This window comes from Podarcis melisellensis (assembly GCF_964234715.1).
Source record: "Podarcis melisellensis genome assembly, chromosome: 6".
Taxonomy (NCBI): Eukaryota; Metazoa; Chordata; class Lepidosauria; order Squamata; family Lacertidae; genus Podarcis; species Podarcis melisellensis.
Genome location: NC_138538.1, coordinates 31,667,898 through 31,694,019, shown reverse-complemented (window position 1 = coordinate 31,694,019; position 26,122 = coordinate 31,667,898). Strand labels below are relative to the sequence as shown.

The 26,122-nt window shown below is 48.0% G+C and overlaps 1 protein-coding gene across 2 annotated transcripts in view; it reads right to left on the bottom strand.

Annotated features, from left to right (window-relative positions):
* Window positions 1–9,037: 9,037 nt before the first annotated feature.
* Window positions 9,038–26,122, bottom strand: part of DENND2D (DENN domain containing 2D) — a 34,858-nt gene continuing 17,773 nt past the window's right edge. The window contains exons 5-12 of one of the 2 annotated variants that reach the window (XM_081914431.1): window positions 23,534–23,611; window positions 22,856–22,933; window positions 14,515–14,663; window positions 13,775–13,952; window positions 12,669–12,710; window positions 11,510–11,594; window positions 10,124–10,363; window positions 9,038–9,543 (exon numbers count right to left, since the gene is read on the bottom strand). In XM_081914431.1, the coding sequence (XP_081770557.1) occupies window positions 9,482–9,543; window positions 10,124–10,363; window positions 11,510–11,594; window positions 12,669–12,710; window positions 13,775–13,952; window positions 14,515–14,663; window positions 22,856–22,933; window positions 23,534–23,611 (912 nt within the window). In that variant the 3' untranslated portion in view covers window positions 9,038–9,481. Of the gene's footprint in view, window positions 9,544–10,123; window positions 10,364–11,509; window positions 11,595–12,668; window positions 12,711–13,774; window positions 13,953–14,514; window positions 14,664–22,855; window positions 22,997–23,533; window positions 23,612–26,122 lie in introns of both variants that reach the window. The other variant, XM_081914430.1, reaches the window with a different exon arrangement.

Below are 26,122 nucleotides of genomic sequence, written 5' to 3'. Positions count from 1 at the left end.
TCTGTCTACGCGCAATATCCACATCCACAGAGGACTGGAAACAAGCATCCATCGCTTTAATAAATTCATCAGAATTGCGGCGGGCAGGGCCATCTTCGCGCCACAAATTGCGCAGCCAAGCTCTGGCCTCCCCATGCAGATGCGAAATTATGAACCCCACTCTATCCTCCTCATCTTTAAAATCATGACGGAGTAAATGCAGTGCATACACGACGTCTGCCCTGAAGTTAGGGTAGTCTTGCAGGTTGCCATTAAAGTGCGTAACTAGGGCGCCCCCCCGCCGTCCAAGTGCAACGCCCTCCGATCTGGAACCCGGGACCCCTGCCCTGCCTGCCTGCTCCCACCTTGTTCGCAGGTCCTGGCAAGCCTTGTCCAGTTCGTCATTCTTCTTCTGCGATGCAATGACTGCAGCTGTGAGTTCGGTAACTTGATTCCTCAGCGTAAGCAGCTGTTCCTCCGCGCTCATGGCTGCTCCCGTTGGTGAGCTTTGCAAAAAAAAAATTTTTTTTGCGTTCTGGAGAGGGGACTTACTGTCAGAGCCACCCGTTTGGTCCCAGCTCACAAGAGACCCAACTCCGATCCGGTTTATTTACAGAAAGTCTTTATTGAAGATCATGGTTGCGTTTACATTCCATCTTTGTGACTCTACGTCTGTAACGTTAGACCGCTGAAGTCCCCTCTGAATCTGTCCCGCCGAGGCACCAATTTAAGAGGCTAGTCCTGGACCACCTCTTCCTCTCCTTCCTTTTCCGCAGGGTCTTTCTGCCCCCCTGGGTTCCCCCTCGCCGGGACTCGCCCGAGGCTGAATCCTCTGACGCCTCTGCCCCCCTCCTTCTCGCTTTGGGGCCGGGCTCCTCCCCAGGGCTCTCCTCACTTCCGCGCGCCTCTACATTTGAACTTGGCGCGCGTACGTTGCTTCTGACCTTTCTCTCGACCGCTACACTGCTCCCGGTGCTGCTCTCCACCCCTTCCGGCTGAGCGCCCTGCTCCGATCTCCTTCCCCTGTCTCTTTCTTGCTCTGCTCCCTCTGACACACTGGTAACTCCACCCCCTTCACTCCGTTCCGGCTGAGAAGCCGGCTCCTGTCTCCAACTCCCACTGGGGCTTCTCCCTTCGCTCCCCTGCTCCTCACTGCTTCCCCCTTGTCCCCCCTTTGGTCTGACCAGGGGGGCCCCCTTTTGGGAGTCCTCTGACTCACTGGTCAGACTCATGGACAACCTTTGGGCATCGTCATCCTCCTCCTCATCTCTCTGGGATTCTTCCCCCTCGCTCTCTGTCTCCTCCCCCATCTGCTCTTCTCTCCCTGAAACCCTGACATCTGCATTTCACAGGAACAATTGAGTCCATAGCAGGTAAGACAAACTGCAATAGAACTTCCAGTTGTTCCACCTGTAGTTAAATAGGTTGGTATGCTGCCTTTCAAAGTGGTTTAATCCTTACCTTTGTACATGAGTAGCACTTCCTCAAAGAAGATTTAACTGTTATACTCAGGCTCTACAAGTTAGTGATTAAGGACTGAAGTTTTAGAAGTGGATTCTCAATATATTTGTCTTTAAAAATAAAACAGATATTTAAAATACAAAGGTAAGTGTCAGGGTTCCTGGGAGAGAGGAGGAGATGACAGAGGAGACGGAGAGCGAGTGGGAGGAGGGGCAGAAGGATGAGGAAGAAGATGACGGAATTCTAAGGGAATCCACGAGTCTGAGCAGCGAGTCAGAGGATTCTCAAAAGGGGGTTACCTTAATCAAGCAAAAGGGAGGAGAAGGGAGAAGCGGAGAGGAGCCCAGTGGAAGACAGACGCAGCAAGAGGCGTCTCAGCTGGAACGGAGTAAAGGGGGTGGAGTCGTCAGCCTCTCGGAGGGAGCAGGATTAGGAGAGAACAGAGAAAGGGGGTTGGAGCAAGGTGTTCAGCCGGAAAGGGTGGAGAGCAGAACAAAGGGTGGTGTAGCGGTCGAAAGAAAGGTCAGGAGCAACGTACGCGCGCCAAGTTCAAACGTAGAGGCGCGCGGAAGTGGAGAGAGCTCAGGGGAGGAGCCCGGCCCCAAAGCCAGAAGGAGGGGGGAAGAGGCGGCAGAGGATTCAGCCTCAGGCGAGTCACGGAGAGAGGGAACCCAGGGGGGCAGGAAGACCCTGCGGAAAAGAAAGGAGAGGAAGAGGTGGTCTAGAGCCAGGCTATTAAGTTGGTGTGGAAGAGGGGAGGAGTCAGAGGGGACTTCAGCGGTCTAACGTGACAGACGTACGGCCACGATGCTGAACTGTACGAGAAGCAGAAATCTTCAATAAACTTTTCCTGTAAATAAACTGCAACGGAGTGAGGTCTCTTGTGAGCTGGGACCCGTCCTGGGTGGCCGTGACAGTAAGTCCCCTCTCAGAAAGCAAAAAATTTTTTTTTGCGAAGCTCACGAACGGGAGCAGCCATGAGCGCTGAGGAGCAGCTGGTTGCACTGCGGGATCAGGTTACCGCTCTCACATCGGCAGTCATTGCTTCGCAGAAGAAGAATGACGACTTGGAGAAGACGTGCCAGGATTTGCAGGCAAGGTGGGAACACGCGGACAGGGCGGGGGCCCCAGGTTCCAGAGCGGAGGGCATTGCGCTTGGACGGAGGGGGGGTGCCCTGGTTCCGCATTTTAATGGCAACTTGCAAGACTATCCCAATTTCAGAGCGGACGTCGTATATGCACTGCATTTACTCCGTCACGATTTTAAAGATGAGGAGGAGAAAGTGGGGTTCATTGTTTCGCACCTGCATGGGGAGGCCAGGGCTTGGCTACGCAATCTGTGGCGCGAAGATGGACCGGCCCGTCGCAATTCAACTGCGTTCATCAAAGCGATGGATTCTTGTTTTCAATCCTCTGTGGATGTGGACATTGCGCGCCGTCAAATGCACGGGCTGAGGCAGGGGAAAGCGACTGTGCGCCAATACCACTCTAAATTTTTTGCATTGCTCACCGCCTTAGATTGGCCAAAGGACAGTAAGCCGGTCAGAGATCTTTTTTGGGAGGGATTGAGCCCCCCCATCAAGGATGAGATCGCTAGGGGGGACAGACCCCAGACCCTAGAAGACGTGGTGCACCGGGCTTTAGCTATTGGAATTCGACATGAGGGACGTCCGTGGCACGAGGAGGACGGGCCCCAAGCGCGTGCGCAAGCGAGGACTCTCCCTTTTGTGCACAGGGATTTCAGCCGTGCGCACCCCTCGCCAATGGGGAAGGACAGCGAGGAGCCAATGGAGATTGGTGGTGCTAGGGCTCAGAAGCCATCCCAGAGCCCTGTCCCTGGTGCAGCCAAAGCGAAGCCTCCTAGAGGAACCAGGAAGTGTTACATCTGTGACAGTGCGCACCATATGGCGAAAGAGTGCCCCCAGAGGCTCCAGAAGCACACTGCAGCACTGGCAACTGTAACAGCAGAGGTGCAACCAGGGGAGCAGCTTCAGGGAAACGACAGTGCCTGGCTGGAAGCAGAGCTACTGGGGCTCAGCCAGGCGGATCTGTAGACAAGCCCCCAGCATCACTGCAGAGCGTGGACCCTTTGCCTCCCAGACCGGCAGTTCTGCTCACAGCAACACTCCAGTTGCCTGATGGGGGACTCCTCGGGGTTCCAATAACGATCGATTCGGGAAGCAACGCCGACTTCGTGGGACTGCAGTTCGTTAAGCAGCACAACATGGCGCTCCTGCCTGCAACGACGCCTCTAAACGTGGTCACGGTAGACGGCAGGAAGTTGCTGGGGGGGCAAGTGGTGCAGCAAACCCCTCCCATGATGATGCAGATTGGCAACCATCGAGAACTTATTAGTTTCAATGTCACCCACTTATCGGACACACCCATCGTGTTAGGCATGAGTTGGCTGGAGAGGCACAGTCCCGCGGTTGCGTGGTACCAGCGGCAGATCACCTTTTGTTCATCGTATTGTGCTCAGCATTGCTTTCAGACCGATCAGGGAGGAGAAGCCGAGCAGCAGTTGCATCTGGGTATGGTGCAAACAGTGCCTCACAAGTACCAGGACTTCTTGGAGGTTTTCTGTGAGAAGGAAGCTGACAAGTTGCCGCCTCACAGACCTTACGACTGCGCGATTGATTTAGTGCCAGGGGCGCAACTGCCTGCTGCCAAGCTGTACTCCATGTCGGAAGACGAGATGCAAGAGCTTCGGGAGTTCATAGACCATAACCTCAAGCGAGGTTTCATCCAGGAATCTAAAGCAGCGGGTGGCAGCCCTGTGTTCTTTGTGAAGAAGAAAAACACGCCCCAAAAAAGGCTTATAGTGGATTACAGGTTCATAAACAGCTTGACTAAGCCCAAAGCTTTCCCCATGCCCAAGATTGACGACCTTTTAGCGACCGTCAGGAGGGGCAAGATTTTCACCAAGCTGGACCTACGTGGAGCTTACAATCTCATCCGCATCCGGAAAGGAGATGAGTGGAAGACCGCCATGTTCACCCCTCTGGGCACATACGAATACAGAGTCATGCCTTTCGGTCTCCAAAATGGCAGCCACGTTTTTCAAGCATTTATGCACCACGTGCTAGCAGGTCTCCTCTACAAGAAGTGTGTCTGCTTTCTCGACGATATCCTGATTTTCTCGGAATCGCCGGAGGATCACGATAAGGACGTGAGGGAGGTCCTGCAGAGGCTGAAGGACCACAGGCTGTACGCCAAGTTGGAAAAATGCCAGTTTGATGTCAGAGAGGTTGATTTCCTTGGCTACAAGTTGTCCGACGAGGGACTGGCCATGGACAGGGCTAAGGTTCAAGCGCTGTTGGACTGGAAAAGCCCTCGAAATCGGAAAGAGGTCCAGAGATTCATCGGCTTTGCCAATTTTTACCGCAAGTTTATTAAAGGTTTTGCGAACGCGACGGCGGCTATCACTGACACCCTCAGTTCCAAGAAGAAGAAGTTCGTCTGGACCGAACAAGCGGAGCGGTCCTTCCGGACGCTTAAAGGTCTTTTCGCCTCCGAAGAGCAGCTGCTCCACGTGAATCCCGGCAGACCCATGCGGGTAGAGACCGATGCGTCAGACAGAGCGGTTGGAGCCGTTCTTTTGCAAGAGGATTCACAAGGCAACTGGAGACCGGGTGCGTTCTACTCCCGGAAGCTCAGCAAGACGGAGCGCAATTATACCATATGGGACAGGGAGTTGTTGGCCATTCATGCAGCTTTCAAAGCGTGGCGACACTTCTTAATAGGAGCCAAGCACACGGTGCAAGTCCGCACGGATCACAAGAACTTAGAGTATTGGCGGACGGCTAAGTTACAGACCCAGCGACACATGCGCTGGGCGGAGTTCTTTGCGGATTTCGACTTCAAAATAGAATACATCCCAGGAGACTCCAATGTTATTGCAGACGCGCTGTCCCGAAAGCCGCAATACTTGGAGGAAGCAGCTCCAATCGCAGCAAAGCACATTTTCGCACCGCAGGCGTGGACGTGCGCTACCATCGCAGTCGACCTGGACGCGGTGCGACGCGCGTTGCAAAGGGATCAGTTTGCACAGTCCAAGATGGAGGAGCTACGCGGAGGGTCGCGAGACAACGATGAGTTTCAATTGCAAGATGGACTTTTGACTCGTAAGGGTGCCCTTTACGTGCCCACCGACGAGCTTCGAGCCAAGGTTCTGCAACAATTGCATGACGCCCCTAGTGCAGGCCATTTCGGCAAAGAGAAGACGATGGAGTTGGTGGCTAGAGACTTTTGGTGGCCCCAAATGAGAGGAGAGGTGGCGGACTACGTCGCCAGGTGTGATATCTGCCAGAGGTCCAAACCAGTGCACCAGAAGCAGGCGGGATTGCTAGAACCGCTGGAGACACCGCAGCAACCGTGGGAGAGGGTAGCGTTGGACTTTGTTACAGACCTGCCCAGCTCCAGAGGTAAGACGGCGGTGTTAGTGGTGGTGGACTTGTTCACCAAGATGGCGCACTTCATCCCTTGTGCCAAGGTGGCGACGGCAGAACAGACCGCAAAGCTCTTCATCGATCACGTCTTCAGAGTGCATGGACTTCCGCAGTCCGTCTTGTCCGACAGGGGGCGCCAGTTTGTTTCCACTTTCTGGCGAAAGCTTCTGGGCATCTTGCACGTCAAAATCAACCTGACATCGGCGAGGCATCCACAAACCAACGGTCAAGCGGAGAGGGTCAACGCGATCATGCAGCAGTACCTGCGGTGCTACGCCAACCAGCGACCTGCGGCGTGGGTGGACTATCTGCCGATGGCTGAATTCGCCTACAACAACACGAAACACGCATCCACCGGGGTGACGCCTTTCTTCGCGAACAATGGCCGTCATCCCAGGACCTTCCCGAGATTTGCGGCACCAGGAGGGGGGGGGCCTCAAGATGCCGACCAGTTTGCAGCGGAGTTGCAAGAGGTGCACGAGGAGCTGCGGAGACATTTGGAGCTGGCAAAACAGGCGTATAAGGTGCAGGCCGATAAGCACAGGAGGGCGGGAGAGGACATCCAGGTTGGGGACTGGGTGTGGTTAGCAGCCCACGCGATGCCGGCCAGGTCATTGGCCAAGAAGAAGTTAGGACACAGGCAGCTAGGGCCATATCAAGTTGAGGCTAAGATCAATCCGGTGGCTTTTCGTCTAGCCCTTCCGGAGGGTTCCAGGGTGCACCCGGTCTTTCATAGGTCAGTGCTCACTCCCTACAAAACCCCACACAGGTTTCAAGAGTCAGGAGCACCCCCAGAGCCACGTAGGAGGGCGCCTGAGAGGGGGGAATCGCCAAGACCAGAACCTCTTAACGAGGTCACAGAGATACTGGACTCGAGATGGGGGGAGGAGGGAGTTGAATATTTTCTCGCCAGGGAAGGCACTCCGGCCTCTGCCAATAGCTGGGTGCCGGGTTACGCGTTGGACGAACCCCTGTTGAAGGAGGAGTTCCATGCACTTTTTCCGCACAAGCCCATGCCCGAGGAGTATTTTGATGATTGGCTTTTCACGCACACTTTGTCGGACGGCACGTTCGAGGGTTTCTCCTCGCCCGAGGGCCATACGCCCGAAACAAGCCCGACCAGGGATCCGAGACTGGGGGGGGAGGAGACAGGCCCTTGTTGGTGGGTGGATCAGCCAAGGGAGGCATGGAGTCAGAGATGGATGGTAGGTCCTTGGCAGGCAGCGCCAGGAGAAACAGTGATGGAGGAAGAGACTGTGATGTCTTTGGGTGGGGAACCCGAGTTCGAACACACATATACGGAGCTGCCAGAGGAGAACGTTGAAGTGGACAACCTGTATCCTGAACCGACCCCGGAAGAACCACGTTTTCCTCAACCTGCACCCGGCGAGCGGGAGGGGGGAAGGGGGGGCTTCGAGGGGGGGATGGATGTCAGGGTTCCTGGGAGAGAGGAGGAGATGACAGAGGAGACGGAGAGCGAGTGGGAGGAGGGGCAGAAGGATGAGGAAGAAGATGACGGAATTCTAAGGGAATCCACGAGTCTGAGCAGCGAGTCAGAGGATTCTCAAAAGGGGGTTACCTTAATCAAGCAAAAGGGAGGAGAAGGGAGAAGCGGAGAGGAGCCCAGTGGAAGACAGACGCAGCAAGAGGCGTCTCAGCTGGAACGGAGTAAAGGGGGTGGAGTCGTCAGCCTCTCGGAGGGAGCAGGATTAGGAGAGAACAGAGAAAGGGGGTTGGAGCAAGGTGTTCAGCCGGAAAGGGTGGAGAGCAGAACAAAGGGTGGTGTAGCGGTCGAAAGAAAGGTCAGGAGCAACGTACGCGCGCCAAGTTCAAACGTAGAGGCGCGCGGAAGTGGAGAGAGCTCAGGGGAGGAGCCCGGCCCCAAAGCCAGAAGGAGGGGGGAAGAGGCGGCAGAGGATTCAGCCTCAGGCGAGTCACGGAGAGAGGGAACCCAGGGGGGCAGGAAGACCCTGCGGAAAAGAAAGGAGAGGAAGAGGTGGTCTAGAGCCAGGCTATTAAGTTGGTGTGGAAGAGGGGAGGAGTCAGAGGGGACTTCAGCGGTCTAACGTGACAGACGTACGGCCACGATGCTGAACTGTACGAGAAGCAGAAATCTTCAATAAACTTTTCCTGTAAATAAACTGCAACGGAGTGAGGTCTCTTGTGAGCTGGGACCCGTCCTGGGTGGCCGTGACAGTAAGTCTTAGAATAAACAGTGTAGGAATCTGCAGATGGTCTAAAACAAGAGTTAACTGGAATTCATTGAAACCTTAAAATACCAGGCCAGCTGGGAAAATGTAACTTTTTTGATTTAAAACGTTTCAGTATTCGTTCACTTATGGTGTCACATCACAGCAGCCTTTGCTGCGTTGACCTCATTGTATGGTTAAGCTGCCATAGTCCTTCAAATAGCATTCAACTAAAAGTCCTTCAAATAGCATTCAGCGGCTTTATTGTTCCCATTGGAACAATCTCCAGCTCAATCGCATGCCAACCCCAATTTATAATTCATATTTTATGTGCCAGGTGAAAGGGTCCCTTTAAAAAAGAAAAGGATGTTTTGAACTAGCACCTCTCTATTGTGTGGTTCAACAGGATTAGGCTGCTTATTCCCCTTCATGGTGTCAATATGAGATAGCATGAAGGTTGCTTTTTAAATCCCTGTGTCACTTCCACATTTTCTATTTTTTAATTCCTTTCAAATCAGTTTGAGAACCTTCCTTTCATTCCTTTGCATGCTACTACTTGCCACCACACCCCTTGAGTATTATTATTATTTAGGTGCTTTACTCATAAAAATGACAAAGCAATTTACAAACAAATGCAAACACTAAAACCAATGACAATTAACAGTCATGAAAGTCTAAACAAAACAAATCCATCTGTACAAATAAAAGACAAGTCCTGCAGATCCTGCCCCACCAAATACTTAAGAAATCCTTTAAACTAAGGGCCAAAAGCCCTAGGGAAGAAGGAAAATTCAATACGTTTTTTTCCCCTTAAGAAAAAATATATGGAACAAGTAAAGCCATTGCTACCTGACTGAGTGCAGAAACACAACTTTACAAAAATGGAAATAAGAGCAATGAAAAACAGAAATTTGATTCCAACAAAAGGATGCCATTAGAAGCAAACACTGCATGAAACCATTGATTTGGAAACCATTTAATGAGAACAGAAACGTTTCCAATTAATATAATTTTTCTCATCACTTGCTATACAATCTTTGTCATTATTAACCATCCTACATCTCCTTCATTTGACTGAATTTCTAGAGTCCTGTTTTGACCAAGATGATCACTTGGTTCATTTCAGTTTTATGCTGCCGTTTTCTTAAAGAACTTCAGTCCTACTTCCAAGCTGGGCTGTTAAATGCAGCCAAATATCAACTATATAATAGAAAAGCTCTGTAGTGCCAGTCTTGAAAAGGAAGGGAAGATTAAAAAGTAGAGCTTGAAGCCAAGCTGGCCTCTCATGAGAGCCAGCATATCCAATGATGTTCTTCCTCCTAGGAAGTTATCTTGGTCCAAACAGGCAATTACTTTAGGCACAGGCCTGTCCATCTGCTGGTGAGCAATCCTGAGAGCCCAAATTCAGGAGAGTCTCCTTTGCTTCTTTTGTTCTTCATATTCATTTAATCTCTTCTGAAAATATCCTGTGAATAAGAAACAAAATGCACCAATCACTACGTATGGATTTCCCCACCTAAAGGATCTTGTCATCCGCTTCCACATTGCAGTAAAATGTTAGGAACATAGGAAGTTGCCTTAAGATCCATCTAAACGCTGTCTACATTGACAGGCAGCAGTTCTGTGTGGGGGTGAGGAGCAGTGAATCAATGGGGCAGTAAACCCCAAGAACAAGGGGATTGGGGTACTAGGACCCAGAAACCTAAATGTTCAGCGAAATCTGGGTAGATGAGTTCCACAACAGGTGTGCATCAATTTTTTGTTGTTGCAGGGGATCCAGCTGTCAGAAGAACACTGTCGGGCATAATATTCATTTTTGCCGCATTCAAACTTTGATTATTTCTCAGGGGGAAATTCACACACACACAGACACACACACACACACCGCTGCACCTAGCTCTCAACTGCGATAAGTAATTATGCATGGATTGTGGTTGTGAGAAAGAAACTCCCAATTTATTCAGCCTGAAATGCGAGTCCTCATACGCAAACTATATTTATAAGAACTGTTTAAAGGAAGAATGGTTTCACTTATGCCAGTTTTACCTTCAACACTCTTCTTGTTCCTTTCTGCTTCTTGAATAAATAAGGAGAACATCTGCGTCTTCACAAACTTTTTCAGAAACTTGCGACTGGTCTTGGAGGTGAGGGCCTTGCAGAACGACCTCTCCTGGAAGCTGCCCTGACCATTCTTGCCCCACTTGATGTGTGCCGGATAGTGGCCAATTGTTTTGACGAAAAACTGCACAAAGGCGTCTGAAACACGTGTGTTGAGTTCCTCAGATGCTTGGGAGCAGGGAGAGAAAATGAGATAATGTACAGTTCAGGTCTAGAACAAATGTTGCTCCTTTCCCAAGCCTCAGGATACAGGACCAGACGGCCTTTTTGTCTGCCTGCCTCTCTGTCTCTCTTGTGTGTTTTCTTGCATGGAGAGAGTCAGCCAATACTTAACATGGATGCACACAAATGGTTCAATATGTGCCCATTTATTATTGATTGCGTTTATATACCCCCTTAATCCTTAGCATTTCTAAGAGGTGTACATAAAAATAAACCATGCAGAGAATAAAACAGTAAAGAGACACCAAAAAGCTGAAGGCAGCCTTAAAATGCCTGCTAGGATAAGGAAGTCTTTGTTGTGTACCTGAAGATCAGCATGGATGGCACCTGCCTAATCTCAACTAGGTGGGAGTTCCACAGGTTTGGACCCACAACACAGAATGCCCCATTTCTGGTGGTTACAAGCTATATATCTGAGCCATGGGGAACAAACAACACATACTCCCCGAAGATCTCAGCGATCGGGCAGGGATATAAGGGATCAGGCGGTCCTTAAGATATCCTGGACTCAAGCTGTTAAGGGCCTTGCAGATTAATAGAAGAAGCTTGGTGACATATACAAATACACAGACCCCAGGGAACAGACATTACTCATCCTTGCTGAGTTCTTCAGAGTTCTCAGACATTAATCTCTAATAGGGATTATGGAGAATTCACGTGAACATAGGTACTCTTCACTCTCACAGCCCCTTTAATCAAAGAGCTTTAAAGCTCTGCATACTCGTTTTCTTAATGAGGAAATGTCTACCACTTACACACAGTGGAGGCAGTAATGGCGTATTAACTCATCAATTAACTGTGGCGTCCTTAAGTCATAAAAGCCAATCCCCTAGCATTAAACTGCTAAGGAGCTGTTGCCATGGAAACATAGGTCTCCAAAGGGAAGATCTACCTGCATCACTAGCTTGCATATAATCTGTAATGGCAGAAAGAGCTAGAGATGCAAAATTGTCCCCTCCACCTTTGGAAAGAAGGATCTCCTATCTGAGCTCATCTGTCCAAGGACAGCCATTTTGGAGCCCTTCCCTCATAACATTTCTCAAATAGCTCTGTTTTATGTATATAAAGGGAGACGGAGACAGGCAGGCTTACTTTGTACGTTGTTGTTCATCGTGGGCAGAGAAGACAGCATCTCGCTTTGTAGCTTGGCAGGCAAAATCTCTTCTTCGTCACCAACCTGCAGAATTATTAACAGGGAGGTTTAGACAACAGCCGGCCACTGAAAAGCAGCAGATGTGAGGACAAGGGGCTGCCACTCAAAAATAACCCCTTTCTGATGGCACTTTCAGGTCTGCAGGGCTATAAACACGTCTTGCCACTAGCTCCTCCAAGACACATTCTGCACAACGTACAGACAGATGTAATTTATATGTGTCAGGGAACTGCCATCGGCACAGAGGTGAGAGATAGAGGGGGAATTGTGTTACAGAAAGCCTCCGAAAATCTTGCGAATCAGTTCCTCTTCTGGCAAGGAGGAAAGCCCCACCTCCAGTGGAGAAGAGGTGGAAGGACCAGGGGATGCTAGAAAGAGCCTTAACACCGCGCCTGAGCAAGCCGTAGAGGAGGGAAGTACACCCCTGCCTTCGCCCATCATGCGCAGTAGCTTGAGGCACAGGGAGGGGCGGAAAAGGCTGGGGGTGACGAAATGTTTATGTTGGGGGAGGTACAAGAACAGACCACTCCCGGATTCTGCTAGCGATTGAGCCAGACATGAACTTATGACACTCTTCACTGTAAATAGTTTGCACCAAAATAAAGCCTGTAAAAGACAGGTCGGAGTCCTGCCTGGTTACTCTCAAGCAACCACAACAGCATCTGACAGCATGGATATGCAGTCTCTCATTAGCTATCAACAGGAGCCATTCCATGGTATCAGAGAGGAGAACAGAAAGATTATCTCACGAAGAAACCAAGAAACAGGTAGCATGACAACCTGAGAGCTGGATTTGCCATCAGATTATACTGGCCTAGCCTGGCAGAGTGAAGACTGTCTAAATGATCCCAGGGTATTGTCTGAAAGCACATGGTTTAGTAATGTTTTGGAGGCTAGGCAGGTCTGAGTTTGGTTAAAATGCTATTTCTATTCCAAACAATTCCAATACTTAAGGATACACGATGTCTGAAAGATTGACAAAAAGATTTGTCTAAGTTTATTTGGAGGGAGAAGAAACCATGGGTAAAACATAAAACTCTTATTGACATAAAAGACAGAGGAGACCCAAGGATAATGTTGGATTTGGATTGAACTTACCAATTTTAAGAAATTTCCTTTGCACAGGTCAACAAGGAGCACCTAAAAAGGTAAAAATAAAATAGGATCCAGCTTTATTTATCCAGAACTACTTTAAGAATGAGCAAACTATCCAGAGAATGTTCAAAATTGGAGGGCTGGAAGAATGCAGGGGATTCAGAAGGCAGTGGCTTCAACCAAGTTGTGCCAAAACACTCACTGACATTGTGGGTTCTGATGCCCAGTAATCCTGGGAGTTTTAATTTTTATTATCTGCATTGATTAGCCACTTATACAAAATAAAAAGTCCCAAAGCAACTTGACAAGACATAAATACAACAAATAAAAGCAGTTCCAAACCAGAAAAGTGTGGAACAATGAGCAATAGAAAATATATGAAACAGACATTCAGTAGAATGTTATAAGTCCTACCCAACCTGCTAAAATATGAACAATAATTTGTAAAAGGCAAATTAATTATCAAAAGCTTGAGCACACAAAAAAGTCTCAGCCTGGCACCTAAAGACTGACGAAGACGGTGTCAGGCACATCTCCCCAAGTAGAGTATCCTACAGACTGCACTGGGGGGCACCACTGAAAAGGCCATTCTTCTGTGGCCACACTCTGTACCTACTACTGGCAAGGCACATGGGGAAAGGCATCTGATGAAGACCAGAAGATACGGACTAGTTCATATGGAGAGGAGTCTTTGAGGATTTTGTTGTTTTGGGTTTCTTTGGTTTATTTCAAGGCTTTGATGAAAGTTCCTTTCAGGGGTTTGAGTCAGGCCCAAAGGTGTAAACTGACACCATCATTAAATTAAACCAGGAGCCAAAGTGAAATATTTGCATGGAGGGGGGGGGAAATCTAGGCATATTGTAGTTGGATGGAACAACCAACGTTGATTTTATGAGAGCCAAATGACCATGCCAAGCCTTTAAGATGACATGGAACTGGATATGAAGGTGAAAGTGATGAAGAATAGCTGCCTTGCCAGCAGGAGGACATAGGTGGACACCACGAATGTCCATCTTGGGTGCTGTGATAGCCCCAAATACAGAGTCATGTTTTGCTCTCCTGCCATTCAGGGCCACTTTCCCCTTACTCAGAAACATGAAGGACAGTACCTCTTCCATGGGTTGCTCCTGAACCTCATCTAGGTAGCGCTTCTGGATCCCAACCATGAAGGGGGTGGGGCAGCAGACGGTGCTGAGAAGCTGCTCTGGAACCACCGGGATGTATGTATGGGCCCAGGTGAAGGGGTAAAGAAGAGCTGCAGCTGCATGGATGCACTTGGAAAGGGAGCTGAAAAGGGAATCATAATGCTGATGAGATTATTACAGTGGTACCTCTGGTTACGTACTTAATTAGTTCTGGAGGTCCGTTCTTAACCTGAAACTGTTCTTAACCTGAAGCACCACTTTAGCTAATGGGGCCTCCTGCTGCTGCGCCGCTGCGCGATTTCTGTTCTCATCCTGAAGCAAAGTTCTTAACCCGAGGTACTATTTCTGGGTTAGCGGAGTCCGTAACCTGAAGCGTCTGTAACCTGAAGCGTATGTAACCCGAGGTACCACTGTACTGAGAAACACTCAGAAAGGTTAGGTGCGCACCAGGCAGGAATCTATTGAACATGGCGGACAAATACCCTTATTTCATTACTTTCATTTCACGCCAGTAGAGAGGGCCAAGCAAAGCGGCTTGATGGGCCACATTCAGTCATCCTCCACTCCAATCTACGCCAACAGGGAAATAAATTCTGAATAATCACTACACTTCCTGACAGTACAAGCAACAAAGTCATCCCACTGATTTCAGTGGGGCTGAAGCGCAATTAGTTTTTGGCCTAGATGGAAGCCAAGAAATTCACCTGAGTTCCTCGGCCAGGAATACTATCCGCCGTTCCAGCACTGCAGAGGCAAATATCTGGAGGATCTTCTCGGGGCTGAGGCACTGAAAGAGGGCCTGAAATTCCACGTGTTCCAAGTGAGAGTCCAGAGGCCGTGTTAGCTCAATATGCTGTGAGGAAGAAAGCAAGACATGGCAGGATGACTATGTTCATCTATGGAGACAGGAGTGGGTGCATTTTGTATCATAGGTTTAGCAAAAAACACTCCACGTTTCCCCCGCACACTATCTCCAGCTACTCAGTGAAGAGGAATCATTATGATCAACTAAAATTACTGCCCTAGAATTCAACCTAAATGCCCTTTTTGAATGTAACACAAAACTATGATTTTACATTATGTGCACAAGGAGCAGCAAGTCTTGGGCTTGAGTTCTACGTTACATATGAACTCAGGAGAACTAAGGCTTGTTCAAATAGACCAAGATAATCAAACAGTGAATTATTATCCAGATTCGTTCTCAGTTAGTTTAAACAAACCAGAGTCCCCATGAGTTTGGACACAGTGAGAGAATCCAATTAGCTTAAATGTTTCTTATCTCCTTGTAGCTACACCAGGGAAGAGAGAGAAGGAACAGCACTCGAGCTCCAGGCTTGCTGCTGCTTGTAGCCTCCTGTTTTAGACAACAGTTCCATATATTTTATTTTTGTTGTTGTTGTTGTTTAGTCGTTTAGTCGTGTCCGACTCTTCGTGACCCCATGGACCAGAGAACGCCAGGCACCTCTGTCCTCCACTGCCTCCCGCAGTTTGGTCAAACTCATGCTGGTAACCTCGAAAACACTATCCAACCATCTCGTCCTCTGCCGTCCCCTTCTCCTTGTGCCCTCCATCTTTCCCAACATCAGGGTCTTCTCCAGGGAGTCTTCTCTTCTCATGAGGTGGCCAAAGTACTGGAGCCTCAGCTTCACAATCTGTCCTTCCAGTGAGCACTCAGGGTTGATTTCCTTCAGTATGGAGAGGTTTGATCTTCTTGCAGTCCATGGGACTCTCAAGAGTCTCCTCCAGCACCATAATTCAAAAGCATCAATTCTTCGGCGATCAGCCTTCTTTATGGTCCAGCTCTCACTTCCATACATCACTACTGGGAAAACCATAGCTTTAACTATACGAACCTTTGTTGGCAAGGTGATGTCTCTACTTCTCAAGATGCTGTCTAGGCTTGTCATTGCCCTTCTCCCAAGAAGCAGGCGTCTTTTAATTTCGTGGCTGCTGTCACCATCTGCAGTGATCATTGAGCCCAAGAAAGTAAAATCTCTCACTACCTCCATTTCTTCCCCTTCTATTTGCCAGGAGGTGATGGGACCAGTGGCCATGATCTTCGTTTTTTTGATGTTGAGCTTCAGACCATATTTTGCGCTCTCCTCTTTCACCCTCATTAAAAGGTTCTTTAATTCCTCCTCACTTTCTGCCATCAAGGTTGTGTCATCTGCATATCTGAGGTTGTTGATATTTCTTCCGGCAATCTTAATTCCGGCTAGGGATTCATCCAGCCCAGCCTTTCGCATGATGAATTCTGCATATAAGTTAAATAAGCAGGGAGACAAAATACAGCCTTGTCGTACTCCTTTCCCAATTTTGAACCAATCAGTTGTTCCATATCCAGTTCTAACTGTAGCTTCTTGTCCCACATAGAGGTTTCTCAGGAGACAGATGAGGTGATCTGGCACTCCCATTTCTTTAAGAACTTGCCATAGGTTGCCGTGGTCGACACAGTCAAAGGCTTTTGCATAGTCAATGAAGCAGAAGTAGATGTCTTTCTGGAACTCTCTAGCTTTCTCCATAATCCAGCGCATGTTTGCAATTTGGTCTCTGGTTCCTCTGCCTCTTCTAAATCCAGCTTGCACTTCTGGGAGTTCTCGGTCCACATACTGCTTGAGCCTTCTTTGTAGAATTTTAAGCATAACCTTGCTAGCGTGTGAAATGAGTGCAATTGTGCGGTAGTTGGCGCATTCTTTGGCACTGCCCTTCTTTGGGATTGGGATGTAGACTGATCTTCTCCAATCTTCTGGCCACTGCTGAGTTTTCCAAACTTGCTGGCATATTGAGTGTAGCACCTTAACAGCATCATCTTTTAAAATTTTAAATAGTTCAGCTGGAATACCATCACTTCCCCCTTCATGGATCACTGCCTTGCCGTGGCGAAGGGGCTTGAAGAACTCAGAGAAGCTATGAACTATGCCGAGCAGGGCACCCAAGATGAACAGGTCATAGTGGAGAGTTTTGACCAAACGTGATCCACCTGGAGGAGGAACCGGCAAGCCACTCCAGTATCCCTGCCAAGAAAACTCCATGGACAAAGACAACAGGCATATTTTATTAACTTCCATACTATAATGCTAATTTTCGCCTGCAGAGGGCAGTATGCAAGCATTTCTGCTATACCAGTGGCACCACAAGACTCAAGTGTCTGAAAATCCACAAGCTGAGACAGCCAACAAGCCAGGCCATATGCACACACCTGACAGGATACATTTAATAGGTTAAACAAGAGCAAGCTGTGCACAAAGGGTGGGCCTCAACCACTTGAAGTTTCCTGAGGCAGAGCACAGGCTTAAAAGAGCATCTCCCGAGTGGAATGGAACTGGAATGAATGGGGTAGTCTGGGCTAACACCTCTTCTACTCCCTTTGCTTGCCATGAGGAATGGTGGAGAAATTTGATCCAATTTGCATTTCAAACTGAATTTGCCAAATTTGCGCTTTTCTGAAGCAAAATGCGAACAGAAGCACAGCTGTCATTCAAAATTCGAACTTACCTGAATTTGGAGGTGCAGTGATCCCAAGAATGCACACATTGTTGGGAAAACGTGCATAAAAATGAACATCTTTGTGAAAATACCATACAATAGTCCATTATATTTGGGGAAATTGCTTGCAACCATGTGAAACATTATTCAAAACCGTGTGTGTGTGTGTGTGTGTGTGTGTGTTTACTGGGAGAAATTAAACAAAAAAAGCTGACTAATTTTCACAAGTATTTAAATAATAATTACAATTTGCTGCAGAAATGTGGAGAACTGAATTTCAGATCGGAAAAAAGGAGAACCTGAGAACCCAAACTGACATATCCTTCCACAGGCTACTTGCCATTCAGCAACATCAGTCTAGAGGCAGCCCATCTGCCACCATCACTGATTGGAGAGCAGAGACAGCCAGGAAGCAAGGAGGACTGTGCCAACTTTGGCTGCAATCACATGCACACACTTACTTTTGAGTATGTCCCAATAAAACCAGTGGAATGCACATCTATTTCCTCCTCTTAAGCCTGTCATTTGCCCATAATCCTTTATTTCAAAAGGCAGCAGTGGTGCAACAGCTTCGGTAACCTTTGGACTTTCCATACTGCAAGTGACTCACTACAGCCAGGGCAGAGAAGCAAATGCTTGATTCCAGGCAGAACTAACTATTCTTGTTTATTTTGCAAGCTTAGGGTGGAATGCAGTGTAGTCCTAACAAGATCATTTCATGGGCGCAGGCATTTCTGCAACGTTCCCCTCTCTCCTCTCCTGCACTGTTCTGGGGTTTCCCCTGACCCTCCTAGGCGAGATGGGAGGGTGGGAGTGCAGAGGGAGGCAAGGACGAAATTATGCCGTGATACTGACAGTCCTTGTGCTGGCTTCTGCTAGCAGGACTGGGTAGTTAAAACCCAGATCTTAATTTCAGCAGCCCACCAAAAGAGAGACTATGGCCTGCTCAAAAGTGGCAGAAATGTGGAATGAGGTGTTCTCTCTCTTTGATAACTAAACTATTAAGCCATCATTCCACCTGACACTTTTGAACCTGTATATGGAAACAGAACCGAGTCTGAAAAGCAAATAATTTATTTCTCATCTCTTAACAGCAGCCCGGGGCTCTATTACTAAATCCTGGAAGTCCTTCGGTCTTAATAATTTGGATCGCTGGTACTTTAAGGTTTGGCAAATTGCCCTCCTTGAAAAGATATCTCACAAACTACAAGCATCTAAAGGGCAGAGCTGGAATGAGCTATTTTTTGTTACATGGCATGGTTTTATTTCTTAAATGATTGGTCACTCGCTGCCATCAGCATGGGCAAACATATGGCGCATCTAAGATGTTATAGAAGCTTTATTCTCAATAATGATAGAATTCACAGGTGGAGAATACTTTATTTTCCCATATCTTTATTATGGGCAAAGGGACATTTTGCAGGAGTTAATACTTTATTACCACTCTAAGGCCGTGCTGTATCTTTGTACTTTTGTCCTTTCAGGCTGTGATGCTTTATGGGTTATAATGTTTTTATTTTTTATCTTTTTATTTCTTTTGCTCCTTTTTTGGAGCTAACAAATAAATGATTATTTTGTTAAAATAAAATACAAAATAGACCATAGTAATCCCAGCCAAAGTTGCCAGAAAAAAAGCCACATAGACTCAGAAAAAGCTTTTTGACAATTTGCACAGAGAAGACCAATCTGTGTGTTAGGTCCAAAAGTACATACTATATACACCGTACAGGACTTGCCTGCCCTTCCATCGCCATTCTGTTTCCTCCGGACATTGCAGTGTGCAGCAGGCAGATGCTCTGCCTGTCCTGTCAGAATCAGTAGACCTCTGAATACCAGTTGCTAGGAGCTCCAGGTATGGAGAGTTGCTGTGCTCAGCCCCTGCTTTCCCACAGGGATCTGTTTAGGCATTATGAGACCAGGAGGCTGGAGTAGGTGGGCCTTTCCCCACTTCTCACGCTTTAAATTATCTGGTTTTAAAATTTATTTTCAAAGCACAATGACGTTTATTCCATTTGTTCCCCCTTTCTCGTTTTTAAAAAGCAGAATCATTCTTTAAAACATTTCACAACTATTCCCGTAATGGGGTGAGAAAATGTAGTTTAGTGACCATAACGTAATTCCAGCCACTCTTGTCTTGCCCTAGGGTCAGCTTCCAATACAAAGATGAGAAACTGGCTCTTCCCTGAGCAAAGTCTGCAATGCAAACAAAAGGAACTGGTTTCCTGAGCAAAATCCTGCAGAGGAGGTTTATACATGTGCACAAAAGCTAGCAAGGGCACTTCCACAAGGGTGTGACTGCTGAAATAATCTGTTTTCTGTGCGCAGTTTCTCCTTCTCCATAAAAGTCAAGTCAAAAAGTGTCTGGTGGAAACATACTGCTATGCCCATTTAAGGATAATGAACAGACGCTGGTGCTTTTGAGGAAAATGCAGGCTGCACTCACTATCTAACTCTTCCAGCTGCCTTAAACATTGAGCAAGCCAGGAAATCATACCAGAATTTCATTTTCTGGCAGCTGAAAGAAACAAACTTTTGACATCATAACAGGAAGTCAAAACTCACTAGCACAGAGCACAGAAAGGCAAGTCACGCTTTGGGGCCGAGGACCTAACTAATATTTCTAAGTAAGAGGACCTTTCCCTAGGGAGGAAACTTGCTATGGGCTAGAAGAGATGCCAGACACATTAGAGGGCAGGTCTCTTACACCTTTCATGGTTGCATCAAAGAGGAAATTTGGGTAGGTGCTGTTGTCATGTCCTAGTACGGAAGGAGGGAATCTACATCTGCCCAAATCTGTGCAAATATTAAAATGTACACAAGTCCTGTCCTCCACTGTATCTGGCAACTTTTTACAAAGTAGAAAACCACATTCCCATCCCATTGTAGGGAATTTCTTGCACTTTGATTCAGCATGCCAATATCAATCCAAACCACTCATGCTGTTATGATCAGACAAGCAATACTAATGGGGCAGGTAGATGCAGAAGCAGTCACAGATTTTGGATTTCTAATACAGTGGTACCTCAGGTTAAGTACTTAATTCGTTCTGAAGGTCCATGCTTAACCTGAAACTGTTCTTAACCTGAAGCACCACTTTAGCTAATGGGGCCTCTTGCTGCCGCCGCGCCGCCGGAGCACGATTTCTGCTCTCATCCTGAAGCAAAGTTCTTAACCTGAAGCACTATTTCTGGGTTAGTGGAGTCTGTAACCTGAAGCGTATGTGTCAGGGGCTCAGGAGCAGAGGCACAGGAGAGGGAGGAAATGGAGAGCGAGGGGGAGGAATCCGAGGGGAGCGTAGGCGATGACAGTGGTCCGAGGGATTCCTTGAGTCTCTCCAGCGAATCGGAAGATTCACAGAATGGGGCGCCCATGGCCAGGGCAAGGGGGGTGCCTAGGGGGACACCCGAGGAAGAAGGGGCCAGAGGGGACTCAGAGAGCAGCAGTTGGAAATCAGGACCAGCTTCCCCACCAGAGCGCAGTGGGGGGGAGGAGTCCCAGGTATCGGGATCAGGCTGCTCACCACTGGCGAGAGGAGATGAGTCAGGATTGACCACGCCTCCATCGGAGAGCGCGGAAACGGTCGAGAGGAAAGTTGGAGGCTGGGCGCGCGCGCCAAGTTCAAATGTACAGGCGAGCGGCACAGCAGGTAGCCCGGATAGGGAACCAGGTCCTAAAGCCCGCCGGAAGGAGGGACAAGAGTCAGGGGGGTCAGCGTCAGAAGAGTCCAGAAAGGAGGAGACCCCGGGGGCAGATGGAACCAGAGGAGGAAGGAACAACGGAAGAGGTGGAGTAAGGCTAGAGTCTTAAACTGGTGTACAGGAGGCGGAGACTCAGACGGAGCTTCGCCGGTCTAGGTTCTAGACGTAGAGCTGCACGCTACGGCTTGTAAATGGAAACTGAACTTCAATAAAGACTTTTGTACATTACCACCGGCTGGCGTTGGTCCTCTGTGAGCTGGGACCTAGAGGCAGCTCTGACAGTATGTAACCTGAGGCGTATGTAACCTGAGGTACCACTGTAGTTATAAAGGACAGGGTGTTTTTGGCAGGTACGACTGTAATAAAAACTACACCTACATAAATTCCCTCTCCTATGCAACTGTTAATAGCCTAGGAGTCTTTTCTTGTCCTCCTGAATGACAGTAGTGGAGCACACTCTTTGCATACAGATTCAATCCATCACCTGTCCAGGTGGAATGAAGGTCAGGTAGTATGTGACATGAAAGGCCTATTTCTGAGATCCTAGAGCAGCAGTGGGAAACCTGTGGCCCTTCCAATCATCCCAAAATTATTGCCCATAATGGAGGCAGCTGATGGGCGTTGGAGCCCAACAACACCAGGAGGAGCACAAGTTCCCCACCCCAGTCCCAGAGAACCACTTTCAGTCAAAACAAACAACAGGCAAATAGCCTGACCTGGTATAGGGTACTTTCCAAAGTTCCTGACTGTGGGCACTTAAGCCTCTCAAGGCATACACTGGACAATTCATATGTCTAATCTTCCCATGCCAATTGAGTTTTCTTCCCCTGCCTCCTATCTCAACTGCAGTGTGCTTGCAGTGGAGAAGTCATCAGTTTTGTTAGTCATACCACTTTCTGAAGTGAAAAATTGTGGTTTGTGTCCATGATTAACAACCCATGTGGTCCATGGGTTTCAAGATGATAAAATCCAGGCAGACACATATAAACAAAAGTTAGCCACATAAAGGCTCACTTCAAATGTAGTGCAGGTGTATGTTTTGTGATGCTAACCATAGTTAAGTGAGCAAACCATTTTAGTTTCCAGGTGTACAACAGGCAAACCATGGTTTAGAGCTTCTTGACCAGTCCCTTCCATCTATCCACCATTCCTTTTCCTAAATTCACTGCCATCTCCACTGTGTAGTAGTCTCTTCAGGAGGAAGCATGGCCCTTAGAGTGGTTTGTCAATGCTCTGTGAATTGGGATGTAATGCGAAACCATAGTTAGCTCAAACTGCAACTTGCAGACCAGCTTCAAACCATGGCTTCAGCACCTGGTTTATCCCCAAGAACTACGTTTTTGGGGCAGGTCTGGGTTCAGATGTTAACATGAAACCATGAGATTCAGACCATGGTTTCAAGTTAACATCTGAACCCAGCCACAGAGTGTTTTGTGATCACCAGCTCCTGCCTTATTGCACTCCCTGCTGAACTACCACTATTACTGACTTACCGTATTTTCCGCCCCATAGGACGCACTTTTCCCCCTCCAAAAATGAAGGGGAAATGTGTGTGCGTCCTATGAAGCAAATGCAGGCTTCGCGCAGATCTCCGTAAGCCTTGGGATCCCGCACCGGGCTCCCACGACTTGCGGAGAGTTGCCTGCATGCCGAAGGCTGCAGAGAGTTGCCTGTTCTGGGGGCTGGGGTGGGGGAAGCTCGGGCTTCCCCCGCCCCAGCCCTGCGCCTGGGAAAAAATAAATAAATTTCCCCCCTTTGTTTCCCCCCCAAAAAACTAGGTGCGCCTTATGGGACGGGCGAAAAATATGGTATTTACTAGTCATGATAGAACCGGCTGAGGTTATTATCAGCAGCTACAAACCTCTGTCCCTGAGTCGGGGATGAAGCTTTTAATGGTGACCGTTTTCCCTGGTGCTGGAAAAGGGGATTCCCGGAGACCCTGCATAAAGGGGTAGATGACAGCTGTAGAGATCTGCCGCCTTTTCTCCACCTCATCCAAAATCTAATGGGAAAAAAGAAGGGTATCAGTCGCTTGACAGCCACTCCGAATCTGCTTGCACCTCTCCAGGGACTTACAAAAGAAAGAGAATTCTCAGCAAGGAAGCCACATTATGATGCACAAGACTTAATTTTGCTTCTTTCATCTTCGACATCTTGGCGTCAACTCCTCTTGTAAACTGCCTTTCCTCTAAGGGCATCTCATCCTCCCAACCACTCTGCAGGACTGGGGAGCTTGAGTGGCAGCACCTCCTATGACTAGGTTACTGTACCACACTGGCTCTTAATTTTAATAACGATGTGCAGAGCACATTTCCACTGATCAGTAGGTAAGGACACCTGGGATTACAAGGCATGACATCTATGTGAGATGGAGCCTCTTTCTTTGTACTGGTTCCTCATAAGGGGAATACCAGAAGTTGGTAGATTTAAACATGGAATAACAACACAAGCAATTCTGAGCCAAATCTATTTTTTCTGTATGTGCTGAAGAGTAAAAGGGATGACTGGGGTGCGGGGAGAGATAGTCCAGAACTCCTACCTTTGAAAACAGGCCAAAACAACCCAGGCAGCTTACAATGCAGTAAACCTCTGGAAGACGTGCACCTCGTCCAGATGGCTGAAAAAATCATTTTACAAAAAAGTTAACCACCACTAAACGTCGTGTTCAAACTGCATGTTTATAGTATGCAAATACACAAAAACATTCCTATAGCAACAAGAAGAGGTGGCTTAAGTCACTAAACACAACTTTCAAGGCCCCTAAACTGGATTGTTGGTTATGGAGTGGTGAAAGCAAAAACACAGGGCTATTTGCAACAAGCGTCTTTGGGGTGGGGTGTATTTCTTCTTTTCTGCAGCAGATGGAACACATTTTGTCCTCTAGGATGATAAGGACAGAAAGAAAGCCCCGAGCACTAGACCAGTTTGAACGCCCTCCTGCTCTCTCTCAAGATCAACAAGACATCAGCTTAACTCACTGAACACAGAAGAAAGGTGAATTCTGGATGACCCAGTTTTGTGAAAATCACCCACAGAACTTGAAAATTTGGTTTGGCAACAGGAAGCAATGCAGTTTCACTATGCCAACAGAGGGGGACAGAGGGGGAGAGGGAAATCTCCTGGTTTTTTTATAAGCTAACTAAACAGTTTATTTCTAAATTTAGCCGAGTCCTGATTAAGTCGCAGTGCGCATTTCCATGAAGCATCCTCATGACACAAAATGAGCCTCAAGTGATTTCCTCCCCCCCCCTTACCCACAGCCTAAGACATGAGAATTTAGTAGATGTCAAATAAACCGGATGGTGAACAGATGGTTAAGCTCTTTGTCACCATAGAAAACAACCTAAGCTGTGGAGGGACCAAGTATAAACAGCTCTGCATGGATGAATATTGACTGGGCAGAAGGCATCTGCGTGGGGTTTCCTTTGGAGCTCTGACATGCTGAGGCTGAAGCTCCAAACCCACCTATTGCGGAGCAAGCTGCATTAAGTTAATTAACTTCTGAGTAAAACGTGCTTAGGACTTGCGCTGCCAAGTGAGAGCAAACTGTCACTCCATGTAGGACATAGCACCTGGACACAACCATGGCAGGTTTCCTGGTAGTCCACATGACAAATCAGTCAGCATGCAAGTCCAGGGCACTGCAATGAGATACCTACTTTTGGGGGCTGGAGAGGCAGGGGCCACACTGCTTCCTGAACTTCCGGTTTCACACTAAAGCACTGAAACAGGCACAAGGAAAGCTTCCCTGGGCACACGCCCTGGTTCTGAGTCTGGAGTTTCCTCAGAACACAGGTAGGAGCAATGATGGCATAACTCAAAGTGAGTCATACAAGAGCCTTACAGAATGTGAATATACAGATTTAAAGGGTAGCATGGGCTGGTGGTCAGAGTGAAGCATTTCCCTCACCTACAAACCTCTCCTAAAGCCCCCCTTCAGCCACTTTTCTCCCTATGTGTGTGGAGTGGGTTATATGTGGACAGAGAATACCACTGGGAGGGGGGAAATGGCTTTTTAAAAAAAGCAGTAAGGAGGCAGAAGCTCAGCCCCCTTCTATGGTATGTTTTAAAGAACCACACACCCAGTTGTGGGGGTTTGCTGGTAACCCCCCCCCCCCGATGTCATGCCCTGTTTAACCTCAAGACAATTCCTTCTTTATGGTCACACATCCAACTGCCTCCCCCTTCTTCTGAATCACTACATTTGAAGTATTTCCCACCCCCACCCCAACTGTCCCTTCAGCTGTTTGGGATTTTTCTTTGTAAATATGTCTATTGAGTGGTTTTCTGAACATACAAATAGCAAAAACGAACATCAAACAGAACCACAGAATATCTGCTGCAATAGTGTTCACTGTGAAGTCCTGTAGATTAACTTAAAGAGTCTCTCCACAGGTCTCCATGGGTTGATGGAGGAATTATGGGATGACTAGTTCTGTTAACATATGAAATAAAGCAAAAACCCATCAAAGTCAGCTTTTCATTCTTTTCACCTTTCGAGGCCTTCAGTCTTCCTGTTGACTTTTCAACTAAGCAGCAATTGAAATATTTGCCCTGAAAGATGTGTGTTTCTCTCTCCTCCCCCCTCCCCTGCCTAACATCAAAGCTTTATCAGCTGGAAAGTTGTGCCCTGTAATTATTATGCAGAAATTCTTATGCACACAACACTTTCTCATTTGTCCTCACGAAGTGTTATGGTGTGGGTGCATGCCAAGCGAGAAAACCAGGTTTCTGAGGAGCCAAGTATTTGTGTCACAGGAAGTGAAAGGAGGTACTTCTGCCTCAAGCTTCAACCTCACTGTACAGATGCAGGAATGGAGACACAGCTAGCACCTTGCCCAAGAATCATAGAGTTGGAAGGGACCCTGAGGATCATCTAGTCCAACTCCCCGCGATGCAGGAATATGCAGCTGTCCCATATGGGGATCGAACCTGCAACCTTGGCCTTATCAGCACCACGCTCTAACCAACTGAGCTACCCAGGACTACAGTTCATCTTTCCAACTGAGATCCTCTGGGGGAAGGATCTGAACCAGATCACCAACCTCCAACTAGGCAACAATGGGTTCTTCAGCCACAGCAAATGAAACAGCCACATTTGGTTCATTAAGAGAGGGGTTGCAGGCTG